This window comes from Lepidochelys olivacea (genome assembly GCF_965140295.1).
Source record: "Lepidochelys olivacea isolate rLepOli2 genome assembly, chromosome: 7".
NCBI classification, from domain to species: Eukaryota; Metazoa; Chordata; order Testudines; family Cheloniidae; genus Lepidochelys; species Lepidochelys olivacea.
Window position 1 is genome coordinate 107,055,363 of NC_140417.1, and position 22,632 is coordinate 107,077,994.

General features: G+C 38.9%; 1 protein-coding gene across 7 annotated transcripts in view; it reads right to left on the bottom strand.

Annotated features, from left to right (window-relative positions):
* PLEKHA1 (pleckstrin homology domain containing A1) overlaps positions 1–22,632 on the bottom strand; it is an 82,428-nt gene that overhangs the window by 59,321 nt on the left and 475 nt on the right. For 4 of the 7 annotated variants that reach the window (XR_014712523.1, XM_084635269.1, XM_084635274.1 and 1 more), the window contains exon 2: positions 1,316–1,476. Coding sequence is in view for 6 of the 7 variants with exons in the window: in XM_084635269.1 (XP_084491395.1) it covers positions 1,316–1,456 (141 nt within the window). In the remaining variant the exon portion in view is untranslated. Of the gene's footprint in view, positions 1–1,315; positions 1,477–20,458; positions 20,550–21,035; positions 21,126–21,723; positions 21,985–22,632 lie in introns of those variants that run through there. The other 3 variants (XM_084635272.1, XM_084635270.1, XM_084635271.1) reach the window with 3 other exon arrangements.

Sequence of the window (22,632 nt, forward strand, 5' to 3'; positions counted from 1 at the left end):
GGTATTGGTTTTGACCAATGAAGATATAAATGGTTTTGGAACCTACCTATTTAAAGAGACTACCTTTTTCTTCAGGAGACACTGCCACAGTTGCAGTCAGCAGAAGTACATGAATTAGAATTTCACTGGTATAACGGAAGGGGTCACTGGTAGGACATTTCACTGTTTTTTGGCTATACTCACATTATTCCCAGGGTAGCACACACACTGAGTTTTGGAAAGAGTGTTACGTACTAATTGTATTTCTAATAGTTTGCCAAGCATGCCCAGAGTTTGGAATGGTTGCTCTTACGCAATAATTCAGATCTCAAATAAAATATTTTTAACTATGAGGACTAGTTCTGAAAGTTACATCCTTTTTCCTTATTTTTGTGGTGGTATGTCATTTATTTCTAGCCCTATTAATTTGCAAAACAAGCCTTAAAAATGTAATCCAATTAGTTCTTGTTAACAACTTGCCCTTCCTCTCTCACACCACTTATAACTTGATTTTAGGGGCTGTGGTTTCAGACCATTAGAGATAGGAAGCAGAAAACTGGTGTAACTGCATAAAGCACTAACCTATAATTCTAACATGAGATATTTTATTTTAAAATATAGTAGAATTTCAGTTGAGAAAAGCAAGAGGGTAATCAAGAGTGTAATTTAAAAAGCAACGGTATAATTAAAAATACTGAAAAGTATGTTAGTGGATGTTAGTTCTGTAAAAACTGAGAAGTGCTGTGAAACTGAAGTTTTAACAGTTTTTATATCTGAGCTTTAAAGTTTCCCCAAGCCTTGGTCCTGGATCACAGACCAAAAAAAGAAAACAAAAATAAGAAAACCAAACTTGTTCAACATAGAGAAAAGGCACCATGCTTAAGTACTTACTGATAATGATAGATGTGCATGCTGTATACTGTATTATCCAATACAAGTTGGATTTGATTTCAGGAGTTTTCTGAACTTATACCTGTATTTCAAATCCCTTATCTATGCCACTACAATGCATGTTATACTGAATTCAAGATCTGCTTGAATTTTCCAGGTGTGACTGTGAACTCCAAATGCTAACAAAATTATTTAAACTGTGAAACATTAATTACAGTTTTCCCCCTACAAATAAAGAGTTTCACAGAGTAGTCTAATCGAGGAAGTGGGATACAAATGATTTAGCTACATATTAATATTTTATGTAAAAGCTTTTATTTAGAGCTGCAAATTTGATGAAATTCATTCTGAAACCCTCTTTCATGTATACAATAGATTTGCTTTAGGTCAAAAAAATATTTGACTTCTGGTAACTTCCACAATTTTATTCCAGATGTTGTCATACCTGTGGATTATCCATGTACCATACCAAATTGTCTTCCCTAGTGTCCAGGATAAAGTACCTCCGCAGAAACTTCCCACTGTTCTCATTTTCTTCAATGTCTAGGAAACCACAAATGCGATTCTGACGATCCACATAAGGCATTTCTGAGCCTGAACATTACACTGCAAAACAAAAACAATGACTAAAACAAAAAGTTTACTTTCACTGGTTATAAAACTGCTCTGTACATTTTGAGCACAGCTTCAACTACTAGAAGAATTTTCAGGAAAGGAGCTTCCACATAGGAACAAGTCAAATTAAGATCAAGTGTTTTTTCCCCACCACAGGAGTAACTTTTATACATTTCTTTGAAATACAACTATTAAGTACTTAAGTTTTTATATACCCTGAGTTGAGAACCTTGGTATGTGTGTGTTAAATACTGGTAGAACAGCATGCCTATTAGTTTACACAAGATCAGCATAGGATAATCAAAGATTCTTTCACTAATTTGCACAAAGGGTTAGATAACAGATTTACATTTCTTCTCACTTTTAACAAATAGGTCTTTTGCAGTTAAAAAAGGTTATTTATCAGCAGCCCGACTGTCTGAGATAGCTTATCATACTCTGTTTAGGGAAAACAACATGGGTTATAGCCCACAAAAGCTTATGCCCAAATAAATTTGTTAGTCTCTAAGGTGCCACAAGGATGCCACATTGCTTTTACTGATACAGACTAACAAATACCCCTCTGAAACATGTTTAGGGAAAGGAAATGCAGATGAGGGGCTTCTGGGCAGCCATCTTTATATGTGAAAATCTTGTACAAAGCACACTAATTTCAGCCAAAAATCAGAAATCTTTCACTCTTGATTACTATTAAAAGGTGAGGAAGATTAAGTATTCATGTACAGCTATAAGTAGTTATGCACACACTATGTAAACTCAAAACTAAAATCTTTGGCATTGATTTGTGATACCATCATGTGTTTTTTTGGAAAATCAGCTCTGAGTCTTTATTTATACTGCTGACCACTGTTTCCATTTTGTCTGCTTCATCTTTTGCTGTTCCATCTCACTTACAGACCATTCCATCATCCTCTTCTGCTTTTATGCTCAGGAGCCAGGAAAGTCACTGGCTCTTAAATATGACACTGTAAGCAAGCAAGTTTCCATCCTTTTGGAATAGTGGTCTAAAAATCCAAGTAAAACCAACATTAAAAATTCACATACGAAAATTCATCATATTCCTGATGTAAACACATTTTAAAGCAGGATGGGAAGCATTTATAGTCTTGCATTATGCTTCTATACTTTGTCAGAGACAGTACAGATTAAAAATACCAATTTTAATTAGCATCTCAACTCTGTACAATTAAGTTTAGGTATATAAATTTTTTCACCAATGGGAGCTTTCAGACTACTCTACTGAGCAACATGGTGAAGTTTACTTTAAAAGTTTATTAGAATGTTGTCATCCATTTTTTTCCACTGTTTATATCCTTGTCTAAAAGTCATCAGGTAGTCTCTCTCCCCCTATTTATACTGGGGTGGGGGGAAAGGGAGGAGAGATCTACTGACATTATCTATATCTACACACACACGCATCATGGCAAGACGTGAGGTACTTGTAGTCACATTTTTAATTACATATTTATATTTGGGATCACCTGCTTGGGTGTGATTATCTACAGCTTCCAATTTCTGTATGCCACTAAACCCTTGTCACCATGTACACTAGTCCACAGTTTTATTCACTTTAAATCAGAGAAAAATAAATCTAATTTTTATCACTGCCATCCCACCATTAAAAAAGTGAACGTACTAGGAATACTTAAGAACTGAGAAATATGGCAATGAATTTAAAGATGGTGAATGAAACTTAAGCTTTTAGTAAGCAGAAACTTGGAAGGAAATGAAATACCATGGTGATGGGTCACCTTATTAAAAAAACAGATAAAAGACTTTACTGTGAAACTAGTATTTGCTCAAGCAGTGTACAATTTACAGATCAACATCTCAGGTCAGAGACATAGTATATGCTGCTGATATGACTAACTGTGGAAATAGATGTATGGTAGTCCTTAAGACAGCCTCATCTAGTAATCATACTATTAAGAGTTCACACACAAGTTCCTGGGATCATTTTAGAGTGGGGAGATTTTTCCCTTCTGCAAAGATAACTAAATAATGGCAAGATCAAGAATGGCGGTTACATAAATTGTGTCCATAATTTGGCCACACTTAGCACCAGGTATATTTTCATTTAAATAAAGCAGCAGCTTTATGATACAGGGGTATCCTATCTCCTAAATTTCACCATTTATACCCCCTAGAAAACTGTGTCACACTATGGGCACAATTACAACTTAACTGTTTGCTAAAAAGTATAGGCAGACCAGAAAAATGGGAGGTCTATAAAAAGCAAATATTGGTAGTGGATTTCCTGTCAAAACAGGTTGAAACTCTATTCTCTGCAGAGACTCCACAGAAACTGAAACAAGAAAAATTATACCCATTTTTTCCAACAAGGTAGAGAATGAAGTTTCAAAAGCCCATATTTGAGATCTGCTAAATAAAACTATTAGAGAGTCTTCACAGAAAATTGTTTCCTATTACATTTTTAAGAGAATACAGAAGAACAGCAGATGAATGGTTGATGAGATGATCCAGAATCTAGAACTGACTTTATAATACCCACAGCTGAAGAAAGGTTAAAGTTTTAAACAGTAATGGGATTTTAAAACAAATATTTCTGAAACTGCACATAAGTCTGAACAGTTCTCAAGGACCCCAATCATGCTAAGATTTATTCACATACTGAACTTGAAGTATGTGATTAGTTCCACTGAAGACAGTGCGACTAAGCCTAGGCCTTAAGGCTTGGCAGAACTGGGGCCAAAGTGCAGAAGGGTTGTTGTACTTGTCAGTATACTGGATTTAACAAGAGAAAAATGTGTGCTTCAAAACTTCATCCTCTAATTTTTGGCTTACAAAACTATTCCACTTCTGATTCCTGTATATCTTTTGTTGAAAATCCAACATAAACTACAGGATGGTTTACAATATTGAGTTTCATAATATATTTTTTCTGCAGAACACTAGTTCAAAATTAGTAATTGTATTAATAAGACGCTCTATTGTTTTCTTAAAAAAACCCACAGAATATGAACATGTAGCAGATATAAGTTTGACTTGAATCCAGGCTAAAATCACAGTAGAACACTTTCAATTGTAAAAAAATTATCACCATTATATTATGCTATAGAAACATTCCACTTAAATAAATTAATATTAGTTCTAATCCAATTCAGGTTGGTAGTAGGCAAAAGTGGTTACCATCAGATGGCAGTTTGGTGGACTATGTGACATGATTTAGCAGCTGTGTTTCCACTGCTCAGGGACAACTAACTCACAATGCCATTATTACTACTGGCATTCTTAGAGAGACAATGAACTACCATACTACATCTAAAGAGATCCTTCAAGAGTGGCATGACAGTTGTCCAAGTCCTATACTATTCCTCTTCTTTGAATAAGGAGTTTGGTTCCAAGGCCACCAATCTAACATTTCACCAGCACTTAAGCTAAAAAAAAAGTTATAATTCAAATATAATTTCATGAATATTCAGTAGATGTATTCAAGTTGTACCCATCAATATTACAGGGAGTTATGGAATACAAGTCCCATTGAAAGTCTGAGATTTTTACTCCTAAATCACCTAGGTGCTTTTTAAAACCCTATATGACTAAGGTCCCAATCCAGCAGAACATTAAGCATATGCTTAAGTAATACACTCACATGCCTAAATGTTTTGCTATAAATTTATAAAGCAGCATATGAACTCCTTTGCCTTCCTTCTAAAATCCAATACTAGTTTTCTAGGATGTAAAAAGTATTCCTGATTTTCCCCATACCTTCAAATAGCTTGTATTAAGTCTAGCATTACTAAACCTAATCCAGTGAAAAACTAGGAAACGAAGCATTTCTTAAGCCATGTAACTGAGACTGGTCAGTTAACGTTCTTCATATTTGTTTACATAAGTCCTAAGTAAAATTAGCTCCTGCTCTCTTGGTTTCTTGTTTAGAGTTAGGCTGGCTTCTTCTGGGTGTACTCTTGCACACATTCCAGTAAAAGTGTCCTATAAAATGTAAGGAAGTACCAGGTGTTTCTAACAATTTCCCAGTCTGATACCTCATTTGCCAGTTAAAGCACCAGTCCTGCACTGAGAACAATGGAAGCAATGATGATGGAACCCACATGGAGCACCCCGGAAGTCAACCGAACTCCACATGATCAGAGCCTAAATTATTAACTCTGTTAGCATTAGTACTGTTATCTTTTGCTAATAGTACTAATGCTAACAAAGAGAGATTGGAGTAACAACCCAGTACAGTATGTAAGGTTACCTTTCCCCACCTCCATGCCTTGCAAGTTCTCAATTTTCTTCAAATCTTTGTATTCTCATGTGTAATATTAATATACAATTTTCCATTCTTGTGATTTTTGTGTTAGCATAATCATCACTTCCGCTTCCTGCCATGTTTGAGTATGCCAGAGTGTTTGAACTTTGTGTTTAACCTTTAACTCTCTCAAACGCCTTTTCCTGAGAAGTAGCTGATAAGAGTACCGGAAGGTACATTGCTACCAGAAGTCTTTTCTATAAAATGTTGCACTGGCATTTGAAAGGGATTTTAAAATATTAACATGATGTAAATCAGGAGTCTCAAACTCCTGGTTCGCGGGCCATCTGCGGCCCGAAAACCTTCCCAATGTGGCCTGTAGGGCTCCAGCAATTCTGGGACCAGGTCTTTCCCTTGGCTCTGCCTACCGCCCCCGGGCACTCCCCCCGCCCCCTCCAGGAGATTTACAATGGCCAGGGGCTCCACACATCACTGGCAGCGCAGTGGAGCTGAGTGGCTTCTGCCTGCTCGCTCCACATGTGTGCCGGCCCCAGGGCGGGGCTGTGTCTCCACATGCTGCCCCCACCCCAAGCGGCCCTGTAGCCAATGGGAAGCTGCAAAGATGGTATCTGGGGGCAGCAGCACATGGAGGCCCCCTGGCCCACACCACCTTGGAGTCCCAGGTGGGTGCCATGCCCTCCAACCCCCTCCCAGAGCCTGCACCCCCACCCCACACACCCCCTCCCACTCCCAAACTCCCTCCCAGAGCTTGCCGCCTCCCCTTTCCCACATACCCCCTCCCACCCACAAACTCCCTCCCAGAGCCTGCACCCAGCACCCCCTCCTCCTGCTCCCCTGCCCCAGCCCAGAGCCTGCACCCAGCACCCAAACTTCACCCCAGACCTCCTCCCCCACCCAAACTCCCTCCCAGAGCCCAACCTCTCACCCTTTCTGCACCCAAACTCCCTCCCAGAGCCTGCACCCCAATCCCATACCCCAGATCTCCTCCCCCACCAAAACTCGCTCCCAGAGCCTTACGCAGGTGGGGACGGGGCTGGTTCTGGGCAGCATGAGTGACATTATTGGCCTGCTGAGAGGATTTGAGGACTGACACTGGCCCTAAGGTAAACTGAGTTTGAGACCCCTGATGTACATTAAAAGTACTAAATACTCTCAAGTTTCAGAGTAGCAGCCGTGTTAGTCTGTAACCGCAAAAAGAAAAGGAGGACTCGTGGCACCTTAGAGACTAAAATTTATTTGAGCATAAGCTTTCGTGAGCTACAGAGCTGTAGCTCACGAAAGCTTATGCTCAAATAAATTTGTTAGTCTCTAAGGTGCCACGAGTACTCCTTTTCATTTTGTGAATAGTCTCCGAAATTTTCATGTACATACTTCACTTCAAGGACTAAGATGTTCTTACTATAAAAGATGTTTGCAGACATTAAAATCATAATCCGAAAGTGCCCTATCTTTAAAGCTATTACATGCACAACAATTTAACACAGAGAAAGCATAAGTTAAAAGGAAAACTTCACAATAGAAAAGGCTAGAAGCAGAGTTTACAATTTGTGAATTAATCATTCATCATCATCAGTGATATCCAATCTGTGGTCTTCAAAGCTCTTAATTATGGCCCTGGGGAACTACAGTACTATGTTCAAAATAACTGTACTGCATTATAAACTCAAAGTGTTTTACTTAACCTGCTCTGTGATTTTTAAACTCAGTTGTTTGAACCAGCTTCATCACTGCTGGCAGGAGCTAGGCAGTGCCATCTCCCAAGCTGCCTCACACCATTTCCCTGGCAGCCCCAGGAGCAGCTCTAGTTTGAAAGCCAAGAGTGCTCAGAGCAGCTGTTGTCCCTTACTTGCTGCAGCTGCTCAGCAGCTCCCCTGTTGGTCACCTGTTCCATTGCAGGGAAGGGGGAAAGTTTCTGGCTACTATATTGACGGATTACCTGCCAGCCTCTGGGAGGAGCTCAACTGGCACTTCATGAGCCATGGGGAGTGTCTAACAAAGGAGATAGCTCCCCTTCTCCCACTTTACTACCTGTGGCAACCCCTATTTTGCTGATGGTCAAGCAAATCAGACAGGAGCTCTTCAGCCTGGAGTTAAACATCCTCGAGATGGAAAGAAACTTGGAGAACACACACTGTTAAAATTCAGCCCATTTTGACAAATGAGGGAACTAGTAACATTAAAGAAATTTGTTCTACCGCCACCTCCCATTTCCTGAGTCTATGTCCCCTGAACAGTCAGTGAAAAGAGAATCTTTGCCCAATGCGAACAAAAACAGACAATGACTTTCTGAGAGAGGAATTTTATGAACACCTTGAAATACATGAGAAATCCAAGCTCAAAAACCCACAGCTGACCTCACTCACTAGCATCCCATCCCAATCCTTTTGTTTTTCTGCAAGATTATTGAAAAGGTGGCAGTGGCAGGCAGAAGCCACTCAGCTCCACTGCGCTGCCAGTGATGTGTGGAGCCCCTGCCAATACCAAGCAATACCAAGCATCCACTCTAGTTTGAAGCCAGGTCATAACCCAGAAATGGCACTAAGTGACCTTCTTGTGGGGTAAAGCCTATGCTGAAATTCTTAACTCTCCCCCCACTCCCTCCCATATACTGCTGACTTATATGTATGTCCTGGCAGAAGCTATCAGAACAAAGTTAAACTAAATATTCTCTTGCCTTTTCAATATGCTCTATAAAGTCATAAATAGCTGTTACTCTTCACCTGCATCATTGATTTTTTCAAATCCCATAGAACTCACTCTTGTGTTGCAACAACTACAGTTTCTTGCAAGATGAGACATGTTATAATACCAACACTACAGCAACCATACATTGTTTTACATATTTTCATTCAGTACAGATAGCACAGTCTCCTAGATCCCAGGGAATACCTGAAATTGAAGAACAGATAAACAGTTGGCTCAAACTGAAGCTAGGCGAGATGTAAGTGATATTAGCTGGTTAAAGGATGCATGCACTACCAAGAACTAGGAAGCACCACCATTGCACACTCAACTGAAGTCATCTGCCCTAATAATTAAGACTCTGCACAACCTTGAAACCACTCTGGACTCGTTACTGATTCTGGATACACTCTACTAGGAAGAAAATGCCATTCACTCTGCCTGGATGGCTGGACTGCTCATCTTAGAAAAGAGACGAGTAAGGAGGATATGACAGATCTATAAAATCATGAATTGTGTGGAGAAAGTGAATAGGGAAATGTTATTTACCCCATCACATAACACAAGAATCAGGAGACACCCAAGGAAATTAACAGACAGCAGGTTTAAAACTAACACTAGGAAGTACTTCTTCACCCAACACTAAGTCAACCTGTGGAACTCCTTGCCAGGGGATGTTGTGAAGGCCAAAAGTATAATTCAAAAAATTATATAAGTTTGTGGAGGATAGGTCCATCAATGTCTATTAGCCAAGATGGTCAGAGACATAACCCCTTCCTTCGGTTATCCCCAAACCTCTGACTGCCAGAAGCAATAAGGGATGGATCTCTCAATAATTGCCCTGTTCTACTCATTCTTGCTAAAGCAACTGGCACTGGCCACCATCGCAAGACAGGATACTGGGCTAGATGGACCATTGGTCTGACCTAGTATGGCCATTCTTATGACCTGGCCCTTGTATATCCATTCGTTACCTTCAGCTGGACTATGGTAATTCTATCCGGGCCTAAATAAGAACTTCTGGAAGAGGCTACAGTTGATACATGGATTAGTGGCCTCTCTCATAAGTGGGATGCTTCATGACCTAATTTGGCTCCTCCTCTACACTCAATCCATTTCAAGTTTCTAGAGCTCATCTACAAGTGGGGAAGGCTGAGGTTAGCTCAATAGCCTCTTGTTCTGGAGCCAGCCAAAGCAGTTATGAATATCTGGTTCACTTATGCTAATTTAGCCCTGGTACGTACAAACAAAAGAAATGTCCAAGGCTTTGGAACACCCTTCCACATTAAATCAGAAAAAGCCCTCCCATGATGTAAAACTTTTCACTGTCATAACATTCTTCAAACAGCTAAAACAAAAGACAACGTCTATTAAGACAAAAGCCAATAATTAAAACAAAGATAAAGACTTGATTGTGCCCCAGTACATAAACCCAAGTGCATGTTACAACCAATGCCCTACTGCTACAATAAGACACTCTAGAAATGTTTGTCAGTAGATACTTATGGATGCAGCACTCTCTATAGGAAACAAGTGGCAAACAGATACCACTCTCACCCATAAAAGGCTTAAAGTCTAACAGCACAAGTGAAACTAGGTACTACACATACAGACTAGAGTGTGACTTCAGTTCAAATGCTTCACAATAAGGAGGGTTTGGAAGTTTTGTGGAGGAGAGGCAAGAAGCTTTAAATATAATAGCAAAGAGGCTATTCTAGGCTTAAGAAGAGACCTGAGTCAACAGCAAGTGAAAAATAAGCAGGGCACAAAGGGGGACACTTTGGTGGAGCATAAGAAAGGGTGGAAAAGAAGGTGATGATGTGGAATTATGGGAGCTTTCAAAGTAGAGAAAGCATTGGTTAGAGCAGAGAGCTTAGCAGCTGCATTATCAATCCATCTTGGCTGCAAAGATCATGTAAGTACAGACTAATGTCCTGGAAATCACTGTGCAGAAGAAGGAATGAAGTACTCTGAAGATATCTTGGAGCCCTGTAGTGGTTAAAGAAAGAGGAATGAGTTAGACTGGAAGACAAAATGTTGTAATATTGGCAGTGACAGAAAAGGTGGATGGAAGAGCACAGAGTTTTACGAGGAAAGATCAGGAGTTTACTTTTCATCATGTGAAGTTACTATATTTGGTTTAGTGATGTCATTCAAGATGAACTAGAGCAAGTGGAGAACTGGAGTTGGATAGATAAATATGAGAATCAATGAAAAGGTCATAAAAATCAGTGGCAGGGAATGAATGAGATCATTCTGGGAAGTACAAAAGAAGAAAGAGGAAAAGAATGGAGGGGAACAAGGAAAAGAAACAAAGCACAATTGAGAGATTTAAACCATGACTGAAATACCTTGATTAAAAAAAGCCTTCATTGATTTAAATCCAGTCAAGGCTTTGTAAAACTAATCTGAAAACTGGTGATATTGCAATTTTCAATTAAAATTCATAGTATATTAAAACATGAAAGCTTTTTTTCATAATACTGTCGGTAGATCATCATAATTTTGTAAAACTGCTGTATGCAAAAATCAAAATATTGAAAATTAAGGCCCTGATCCTGCAAACACTTAAACAGATACATAACTTTCCTCACAGAAATAGTCCCATTGTATAAAGTTAAATAAGTGTTTGCAGCATCAGGGACTCAGTATATTTTTATTAAGAACCTGTCACGTAATGGCATAAAATCTGTGTCACTTCAAACAGTGAAACAATTTTGTTTTAACAATAAAAAGTTATTTAAACTTCCGGTAATTTACAACAACAATTTTTTAATACAGGCCAAAGTTTTCAAAAATTGGAGCCTGTAATTAGGCTCTTCAGCCTGCTTTTAGCATCTAAGGGTGGGATTTTTAAAGAGTGCTTAGAGCGTAAGTCCCATTGACTTCAAACTGCAAAACCTGATGGTTGAAGCATTTCAGCTTTTGACCTGTGGAAGTACAGTAGAGTGGATGGTGATATTGGCCACAAATAATAATATAATCTAGCTTTTAGACATCGCTTTTCACTAGTAGATCTCAAAGCTCTTTACAAAGGAGGCACAGAGCATAGGCTACTTGCTTTTCAATTTTGTGTTTGCATAGTCTCATAATAGGGGATATTAATGAGGCCTTTGGGCTTGTCTTTTCCAGCACAGATGAGCATTTTAAGAGTGAAGTTTCTTAGTAAAAAAAAAAGACAAAAACAAAAAAAAACTACATAAAATCAGAAATTTTATTAACAATTAGGAAACTTTAAAACTTTGAAAATTTAAGACCATAAAATGGAAGTGAAGAACTAACAATATGTAAATAAGAAATTTGATTTAAATTTAAAAAAAAAAAATTAAGTGATAATAAAAATGTTAGTCATGATTTTTATCCACTCTAGAAAGTGGAGCTCCAAAAGGGTGCTGATGAAAATGTGGGCAGATAGGAGAACCATCAAAACAAAACCAAGAACTGTTGCTTGAAAACACAAGGAAAAGGAGAAAGTGACGACACTCAAGACAACTGAATTGCAGGAGAGAATTACTCTTGCCTTTTGTTGAAAGCAACCTGAGCAGAAAGAGGAGGGTGAAAAACAGACTGCAAGGTACTGAGAAGAGTTGGGAAAGTGAAAAATAAAGGCCTACTGGTCCGATACAACAGTACCTTTGATCCTATATAAAATATATACATTTTCAATTCATATACATTTGAGCTTTAATGCAATTTCTATATAGATAGGGTCTGAAAGCAAAACAATTTAACACATTCTAAAACTGGAGCTGAACAGTTTATAGTTTCTGGTAAATCTCATCTATCTAGTGAATTTATATATTTTTGTTATCAATAGAGCACCTTATGCTATTACAAGATACTTGAATACAGGAGCTTGGCACTGACAATATAGCAATCTAACACTCCTGTCTATACTGATCTTAGAATAGGTGTTTGATAAATTTATATACAGAGTCCTGTATACTTTACAAATGTGAAACAAAAAATAATGAAACAGAATAAAAAATAAGAAACAAAAAACTCAACCTGCAGTGGCAGTTCCTATCCCATGGGGCTGGGCCAAGCTACACACTCCAGGCTTTGCAACCTGGCACATGGGGTCGCAGCACAACTGACTAATTTGGCCTGGCCAACCTGCTGTCATCAACACTGAGGAATGGCTGGGTCAGATCTGAGTGGTGCTAGAACCCTGTGCACAAGATTGCAAAACTGGAAGTGGGGAACCTGGCCCAGCCCTGGGGGGACAAAAGCAGCCACTGTGGGGGAAGTGAAGGGCAGGCTCTCTCTTAATCTCCCCTCCCCACCCAGGGTCTCCCAAACCCGGGACGAGGACCAGACATCCCAACCCTCAGGCCTCTCACCTCTCTGGGGGAAGAGGGTTAGTGGGGGAAGCTGGGGTTCCTGGGACTACTAGGGGCCTGGAGCTTGATGGAGAATATTTAAGGGGGTAGGAGAGAGGTTTCTGGGGTTAACATGAGTTTATGGGAGCTGAGGCTCAAAAGGAAAGGGGGGGAATACATAAGGGAGGATAGAGGTGCCTAGAGTGGGGTCCCTAGAAACACAGAGAGGGGGGACTGGAGAAGAAAGTAGCAGGGGTTGGGAAGATCCATGGTGCCCCATAGGATTTATCTCACTAAGTGGGGACAAAGAAATGGGGATTATCTGGGAGCTGCAGTACTAGATAAATTTCAAGGGGGAAACTGATCTGTCCACAGTGTCCAGGGTATTTTGGGATAGATGACTGTGGTAGGGGTTGGTGAGTGTCTCAAGACATGGAATGCTTAATGCATAATTCTAAAGAAAAAAATAATACGGTATTGATCAACTGGAATTTATTCAGTTTTTATTTGTATACAGACTGAGGTATTTTATTTATGTAAATAATAATGGATAAAACAAAAGAAATACTCAAAAACAAAATTATTAAAAAAAATAAAGAATTTAAGAAAGCCCTACTTATATATACTTGTAACCAAAGGGGAGTTCTAATACAGTGGGCTTCCTAGCATTAGAGCATGAACCAGAACCTCCATCTATTCCAACAGATTATAGGTCTCATCCTAGCTCTGACTAGCTTTTGAAGTCATGCTATTATCACCTCAGGTACTATAGTGATAAAGTTCATAGAAGTAATAATCAGGCCTGGCCTACCTCATGCTATTTGGATCACTCCATAGTTACATTGGCTCATACCAATCCATTTTTTGGCACATGCTGAAGATGAGGAATCCAAGCTCCCTTCAACCATGACCAAATTTTCATACCATTACTTCACTCCTGTTCTTTCACCTCCCTTAAATTCACAAGTCAGTTTCCTTCTCTGAGCCACCCATAATAAGAGAAACATTTGACATATAGTGGAAAACAAAAATCCCCAAAAAATAATTAACTCCTATAGTCTGAAAGCATTGACATAAGTACAGAGTTCGTTACACAGTATGAAAATAATATTGACTGCATAACTGACTTAACTGTGTATAAGCTGAATTAGCTTGAAAAGTCTTAAAGAGCAGTTAAGGTAACTTTTTTTAGACCCTGCCAAAATGAGAATTCACGTACCAAGAAATGAGAGCACGGCTGAAGCAATAGTTCAAACATCCATGAAACAGTTCTTTTGAAATTCTTGATGCTAGTACATAAAGCAGTGCACAAAGGAATACGGTTGACTTATGCTGGGTAAGAAAAACAGTCTGCCAAATCAACTGTTGTAATAAAGTTCAGTTTATTATATATCCTCCTCCAAGAGTTAAATATAATTGACAGTATTCTTTAAAGTGTAATATTTTAAGACTGCTCATTTTTTAAAACAGACTTGATGACTAGTAACTGTGTTAGTACAAAAAGAAAAGGAGTACTAGTGGCACCTTAGAGACTAACCAATTTATTTGAGCATAAGCTTTTGTGAGCTATAGCTCACTTCATCGGATTCATTCAGTGGAAAATACAGTGAGGAGATTTATATACACACAGAAGATGAAAAAATGGGTGTTATCATACACACTAAAGCTTATGCTCAAATAAATTGGTTAGTCTCTAAAGTGCCACAAGTACTCCTTTTCTTTTTGCGAATACAGACTAACAGGGCTGCTACTCTGAAACCTGTAAGGAGAGTGATCACTTAAGATGACAGGTTTCAGAGTAACAGCCATGTTAGTCTGTATTCGCAAAAAGAAAAGGAGTACTTGTGGCACCTTAGAGACTAACCAATTTATTTGAGCATGAGCTTTTGTGAGCTACAGCTCACTTCATCAGATGCATGCCGTGGAAACTGCAGCAGACTTTATATATACACACAGAGAACATGAAAAAATACCTCCTCCCACCCCATTGTCCAGCTGGTAATAGCTTATCTAAAGTGATCATCAGGTGGGCCATTTCCAGCACAAATCCAGGTTTTCTGAGAGATCATTCCTGGCATCTGATTTGTGTCCATTTATTCTTTTACGTAGAGACTGTCCAGTCTGACCAATGTACATGGCAGAGGGGCATTGCTGGCACATGATGGCATATACCACATTGGTAGATGTGCAGGTGAACGAGCCTCTGATAGTGTGGCTGATGTGATTAGGCCTATGATGGTGTCCCCTGAATAGATATATGGACACACAGTTGGCAACGGGCTTTGTTGCAAGAATACGTTCCTGGGTTAGTGGTTCCGTTGTGTTACTTGTCTGAGACAGTTAACGTATTTTACTATCATGTTTTCTTGGAGATAGAAATTTAGACTGCATTGGTCCGAAACACCACACCAGAAAAAGCATGTGCTTCAAAATAACCACATTTAACATGTGAATGTATAGCATATTTCAGCTCAGTCAAGAGTTTACACCTGAGGCAGAGTCTTAACAATTGAAGCTCATGTTTGTAAAGTTTGATAACTCTATTCTCTGCAAGCGTATACTATACACATTTAGTTTATAGTATTAGTAATATTATCTTACATTTATATAGCTCACTTCATCCAGAAAGATCCCAAAGTACTTTATGTACTGTATAGAATTATTTCACCCACCTCTAAAACACACTGGCCTTTACATGTATTTTTGTCTTGGGGGAGAACACTGATTCCCTTCCTACAGTCTTTCAAATATAGGGGATTCAACAGATCACATTTTATTTCAAAGTTTTTTGGCTATCAATCCAACAGAGCTAGTAAAAAAGTTGCTAGCTAAAATCTGAGCTTTAATACCCTAAATGTAAAGTGCAGCCCAAATGCAAAAAAGGATACATTTATCATCACCACCACCTTACTCAGACTGCTGCTTATGTATTGAGATCTGAATGTTAGTAATGACAGTTTTTAGTGTTTTCCTCTTTTTTGAAAAGACCTATAAAACTGCAGAGCAAACAGAGAGAGCGCTATAGTCTATTCCTTCTATGCATCAGATTTGTTTACTAAGCTCTAATCACTTGCACCTGTGCAACCACATTAAGGTCACTCAGGGTTGCACAGGTATCAACTCAAGGCACAATTCAAAGAAAATGAATGTGCATAGCACCACTGAGGTCAAAATTCAAGATACAAAAACTAGGCAACCACAAGACCAAGTCTTCAGGACTGAACAGAAGTAAAAATTATGCTTTTCTAATGAACTGAGCATATTTGATAGTACAAATACACACAACGGAACTGCACATCATTTTTTTAAAAATAGAATTGCTGTTCTACCCAGCAAAATATTTTAAACAAGTTTGCCTTTATTTTCTTCCCTCCTACTGTAGATTTTCAGTCCATGCCCCCTTGTTTGCCCTTTCCCACTTTGCTGTCCTATCAGCCTTAGTGGTACCATTTCCCTAGCATGGTGTGTCCCCAAAGCCCCAGTTTTTGTGACCTCATGGATTCCTCCAGCCCCTGCCCTCTTCCTCTGCTTCTTGCAATCTAAGGTACTTATCTGATCTTATAATCTTTAATGTATTTATCCTCAACACCCCTTTGAGGTACTACTATCCCCCTTTTACAGATGGGGAACTGAGGCACAGAGACTAAGTATCTTGCCTAAAGTCACACAGAAAGTCTGCAGCAGAGCATGGAACTGAGGCAGTCTCCGAAGTCCAAGGCTTACTCCGAAACCACTGAACCAACCTGCTTCATGTAATACCTAAAACTATTCAGATTTTTTCTAGGCAAAGACAGGCTTAGGTTCCAACCTGGAAACTGTTTAAATTGTTGAAGGCCATAAATGTGCACAAGGCCTACACCTCCCTATCCAGACAACTTCAGGTCAAAGCTAAATGGCTCATGTAATTCTTTCAGTCATAAAACTGAATGCAATTCCGCCAACATTAGAGAAACACCTACACATTCTAGATGCTTCTGCAAGTCCTTTAAAGGGAAAAGTACTCTTCAGTGTTAAGATAATGAACCAAGTTTCCTTCCCTCATAGTAACAAAATCCTGGTGCTCTACCTAGCACTAACAGGAAAGTCTTTTTGGCAAAATAGAATATCAATTCATACGTAAACGTTTACACAAATAATTAGGTTTCATCATACATCAAGAGTTCCTTAAACCTATATGCAAGTTATTTTAAATAGTTCTTCAAAGCCATAATTTCAGAGATCCCCTAAAGAGTATGAAAATTTATTAGAAATAGAGCCTTGCTCATACCTCTTGTATGTATTCATTTCAATGTCTGTACACAAATCCGATTTTCACTTGAAAAACTGAATTTGAATAGTAAAGTTCTGACCTCTCCAATTTACATATGAAATAAAATGAAAACACATTAAAGCAAAGCAAAAATTAAGATTAAAAATTAACTGTAATATGAGTATTTTAAAACCCTGCTTGTCTGACTATAGACGCTAGGATTCTGATACTTAATTGTTATAGGTCTAATCTAAGCTCATTCACTTTTGAAAAAGATCGCTACCCATCCGTTTCCAGAGCTGTTTAATTATACTTCAGTTATAAAAAAAACTCAAAGCATGAATTATTTTCAGACTGCCAGCATAATTTGGACCTTAGTGACGATATTTTAACTATTTGCTCCATTTTGCACAATAGTAGTTATATTCTAATCAGCAAATATCTGAGCTACCATATTTTTTGGCATCAAGGATCGTGAATTAATTATACTGTGTGTTCTCATAGACCTATAAGACAAATGAGAACAAGGATTTGTAGGGCTCCAAACTGCACTGTAAAGGTATTTTTATATTATGCTAATTATTCAAACAGTTTTACAGAAAAAACACTGTCTTTCATCACAAGCTACTGTTAAAGTCAAACGCTGACAAACTATTATTTTGACAGATTGTTGGAATCAAAGAAAGTGCACACTTCCCCAGGCTGAAAAGTTTCCTTGCTGTAAGATTTATTGACTTTCCTTCCACAAAGCTCCTGGCTTGCTGAAGAAACTGTTTGCTGTTATGTGCACCATCAGTTCTGCAAAACTGGGCCCCAAAAATATGAAGTAACAATTTAGAGACAGTCATGGAGTTTTCAGAAACACACTACATTTTGAATGTTTGACGTGCTTGGCACTACTATAACCAGCATTTTATTCTCTATTAAAAGCAGAGACTTTTTATGCATATAGGCAGTGCCCTAAACTTTTCCTATACTACCAGAAATCTACAAAAATTGTTCTGTTGGCTTATTATATATTTATCCTGTGGTATAGTCACCCTTTGTTTATTATTCTGGAGATTAAACCTCCTTTCCTTTTGTAATCCAGTCAGAGCTACTAAGAAAAGTCACAGAATGCACTTGAATATCCTCTCCTGCCCCACCCCCGCTTTTCCCTTTTACAATTAATAATTAAGCCAGGGAATAAAAAGACAGCCCTTTTTTCATACGTGTGGCTCAATTTTCCCCATGGCCTAATGAGGACATCAGTAGTTTATTTTTACTACAAAATTAATAGAACACCACCTATAATTTCGCAATTAGCCTTTACTATTGGAAGTAGCAGTTTTTCACCATCTCAAACATTTAATTCTGTGCAGTATCACCATATATATTATAATCAACTGCTACATACCTGCATGCCACTAAGTCTTTCATTTACATAGCACTGTCTATTCTAAAATATCCCAAGATTCTTCACAAATTTAGACTGATAAAAGATTTCCTTGGAGATACCTAGAGGTGGATGAAGTTAGCAACCAAACTGTAATAGCACAGAGGAACATACCAGCTTAAACAAAGAATACATTTTTCTAGTAAAACTACCAGAGTGACTTTAGGTAAATAGAGGTATTACCTTGGGTAAAAATTCTACACTTGCACAATAATGTTAAATGATCTTTAAAGCCCTTCATTTCTGGTTTAATTCTAGAAGTTTATCAGCTTTTATTCAAAAAAATTAAAAACAATAGAAAATTGGTAAAAACAGAAAAAGGACAGCAGATGCGAGGAGGTACTCATTATGAGACAGCTGAGGAAGCCTTCTGCTCCCTACAGCAGTCAGGCCACCTCAGCTGCCAAGACCCAGCTCCCTGCCCATCTTGCTCCCACTGTACCAGGGAAGCGAATGGGACTGCGCTGAAGGGCCAAAGTCAGGTACGGAGCAGAAGACTGCACCTTTTGAGTACTGGCCATTTTGCAGGACAGTGCCTCCTCCTTACTCCGCCAGCCCTTCAGCCCTGTCCGCTTTCCCTGTGGAAAATTTCTGGGTCCCAAAAAAGTCAAAATTCACGTTTAAAAAACAAAACAAAAAATAGAAAAACCCAAAGACTGGCTTTTTCAAAAATCTGGGAAATTTTCATTTAAAAAAAAATAAAAAAAGGTAAAAACTAATAATGAAGGGTCTTAGAGATCATTAACAGCAGCAAAAGCAACACAAGGACCATAAACTGTTTTAAGTTTTAGCCCAAGCAGCCTCCAACAATATAGTTCCCCCCAACACCATGCTGAGGAATTAGTTCAGTACTGATTCAAAGGGAATAGCGACAACTATTGAATCATTTTCTGCAGCATATAAGTGTTTCTGAGGCTACATCTACACTACAGCCAAGATCGACACTCTGAGATCGAGTCACCGGCGGCCGATTTAGCAGGTCTATTGAAGACCCCCCCCAAATCAACAGCCCATCGCTCTCGAGTCAACCCCTATACTCTACCCCCAATGAGAAGAGTAAGGTAAGTCGACAGGAGAAACTCTCCCGTCGACCCCCCATGGTGTAGACCCCACAGTAACTCGACCTAAGGTACGTTGACTCCAGCTACGTTATTCATGTAGCTGGAATTGCGTAGCGTAGATCGACTTACCACAGTAGCCTGAGAAATCTCCCATCCAATTACTGACACAGCTAGTTGCTGCTAACACAAACACTATCAAGTTTTTTAAAACCACACCTGTCCAACCTTTATTTATCCTACTATTGTTATATTGAAGATAAATTTTTCTTAGTCTTTTCCAATTCAATATAGTTTTTCTTTTCTGCTTGTTTACTTAGTGTAAATGACAGTATATAAGGTACTGTCAAGTTCACAGTCTCCCCTGTACTGCCAGTTATGCCTCTGTGTGAATCTCTCTCTCTCATCAATAAGAAAAAGAAACATTTCAAAAATGGGATTTTGGTTTCAAAGCCATAACAGTTGGCAGGGACTAACAGGGACAGGTGAATTACCTGCCACTACTTTTAACTCACTTTTTGGAAGTTAATGACAGACTTAAAACGCACAGCATAACTGAAAGGAAGAATTCTAATCTAACTCTTAACAACAGGTTTCAGAGTAGCAGCTGTGTTAGTCTGTATCCGTAAAAAGAAAAGAAGTACTTGTGAGCTCTAGCTCACGAAAGCTTATGCTCGAATAAATTTGTTAGTCTCTAAGGTGCCACAAGTCCTCCTTTTCTTTTTGCCTCTTAATACTATCTCTGCAGACTGTTGAATATAGTTTCTAATTAACTGAAAGCCCGTTGGTTGGGGTGACGGTGGGGGGGAAGAGGGGAGGCAGGGGGAGAAATCAACTGATGGACAAAATAGGTATAGACATGGGTCCTACCTTAATTAAAATGAAAATCAGCTTTCAAATCTCAGACATTGCAGACAAGCTCACAGTTAAGTGTGTTATAATAATTTAGTTTTTATGACAATCAGTAAAATAAACTAAGACCAGTTTTACCTTTAATCGTACAACAACTGGAAGTTACAGAGCAAAGCTTCATCTCAGTTAGACAGTTTTGTGCTGCACTGTGGTAAAGTGTAGCTTAAGTCTATAAAAAGAAAGTAGACAAATCCAACAGATTCACACTGTGACTTAATTGTCCAAAGCTATTGCTTTCACTTGTGTTGTCAAAACTGTTCAAATATAGCGCTGTCTTCCAGCATAAGATACATATTTAGCAGTGCGTAGAACAAGGGAAAGAATAGAAACTTATCTCTTCATTAAAAAGGACTACAAAGTTCATATAATGAACTCAATAATCCAATGACAAAACAGATATGGTGCAGTTGACTTCAATACAAGTATAATGGCTTACTAATATCTTTGGAAGTGACTATGCTCTTGAGATAAAGTTACTCGTGGACAAAATCTAAATGAAGGGAAGTTGCCAAAATTAGTGCTTTTACCTTAACTTTACTTTTGAATACGCAACTGAACCGTCTTCACAATACCGTTATCAAATTCGAATAAATGCAATAACTACTAAAACCTCATCCACACTTGGAACTGAACAGCATTTGTTTAAATGGCTTACACTAAAATGGTGTGTCTGGACAATGAAGATGAAGCACAATGTTTTTAAAACAGTTTGACTTTCATGGTTTAGTTCTCTTGTAGATGGAGCCTTGAAAGAAAAAAAAAAAGCAGTTTGAATAGGACAGCATTTTCTTTCCAGAAATGTCAACAGGTACTACATGCCCTTTAGGAAAGTTTTGTACTATGTTTATTTAGGCTACCATATATGCTTTCTTATTCTGACTACTTAACTATATTGTAAAATTCCAACAAAATTGAAATCTATATGCTTGTTAACTTAAATTGTAAATAAAATTAAATTAGATTAGTTATAGTCTTACAGCCAGATGTAAATTTACCTACAGTCAAACAGGCAGGTAAATGCATCATCCATTCAAAGATATTTTGCTTAGCTAAATAATCAGCCCAGATTCCAATCAAGTTACAAAATCATATCTACAATCCTGTCATGACCACAGGATTCTCTTGCCAGTCTACCAGATACATACTAAAGAAAAGTTTTTTTCCTAATGCAAGACAGGTCCATGTGAAAGCCAACCCCTTCAAAGCTACACCAATCTGGAAATTCAATGAGTCAATCACAATTTTCATCTTATCTTTAAACTGCAGTTTGAGATTTCAATGTCAATGTAATACATATATGCAAATTTTTGAAAAGCTACATGAGTTGATCCCAGCATGCATACCTCTCTCTCACACACAGACCAGCCAACATGTGCTTCAAAGCAGATAACATCAGAGTGTGTGTCACACTCAGAAGACAGAAGTTGCAAAGAAAAATGAGATCAGCCTCTTACCTCTGGGGGTGTTACAGAGTCTCAAATGCTTACCAGGTTAATTATACCATAAATGCATAAGTTTTCCCCAGGGTAAAGTCACTTTGAAAACCCTCACCAAGGCAGTGATTGTTAAGAGTGAGCCTGAAATATGTCTCATACCATAAAGCTACTAGAAAACAAAGCCTTTCTTCAAAAGACTTAATAGTAAAATAAGGTATTTTTGCCCAGCAGTGAAAATAAACTCCCTCCAGACACACACAGGTATGCCATACCCTGGATGTCTCCACACCACCCACACTCTACTCCTCTTTCAACCCCCTTCTCACCACACCCAGAAATACCCCTCTGCCCCTCATATCATACCCTCAAATACCCCCCCACACCTCATCCCCAAATGCTCCCACCCAGACACTACACCCCAACCGTCAGCCCCATCCATGCACCATACCCAGAAATACCTTTCACCCGCTGCCCCCACACCACACCCCCAAATACCCCTCTGACCCACACCTCACCCCCAAATGCCCCCACCCATTCACTAATCCCAAAATGCCCCCAACCCACCCCCATACTCTGCTCCTCTTTCAACCCCTCCTTACCGTGCTTAGAAATACCCCTCTGCCCCCCATACCATAGCCTCAAATACTCCCTATACTTCATCCCCGAATGCTCCCACCCAGACACTACAAGCCCTGACCGCTCTGCCCATCCACGCACCATACCCAGAAATACCTTTCACCCCCTGCTCCCGCACCACACCCCCAAATACCCCTCTGCCCCCCCATCCACTACACCCCGAAATGCTCCATGCCCCCC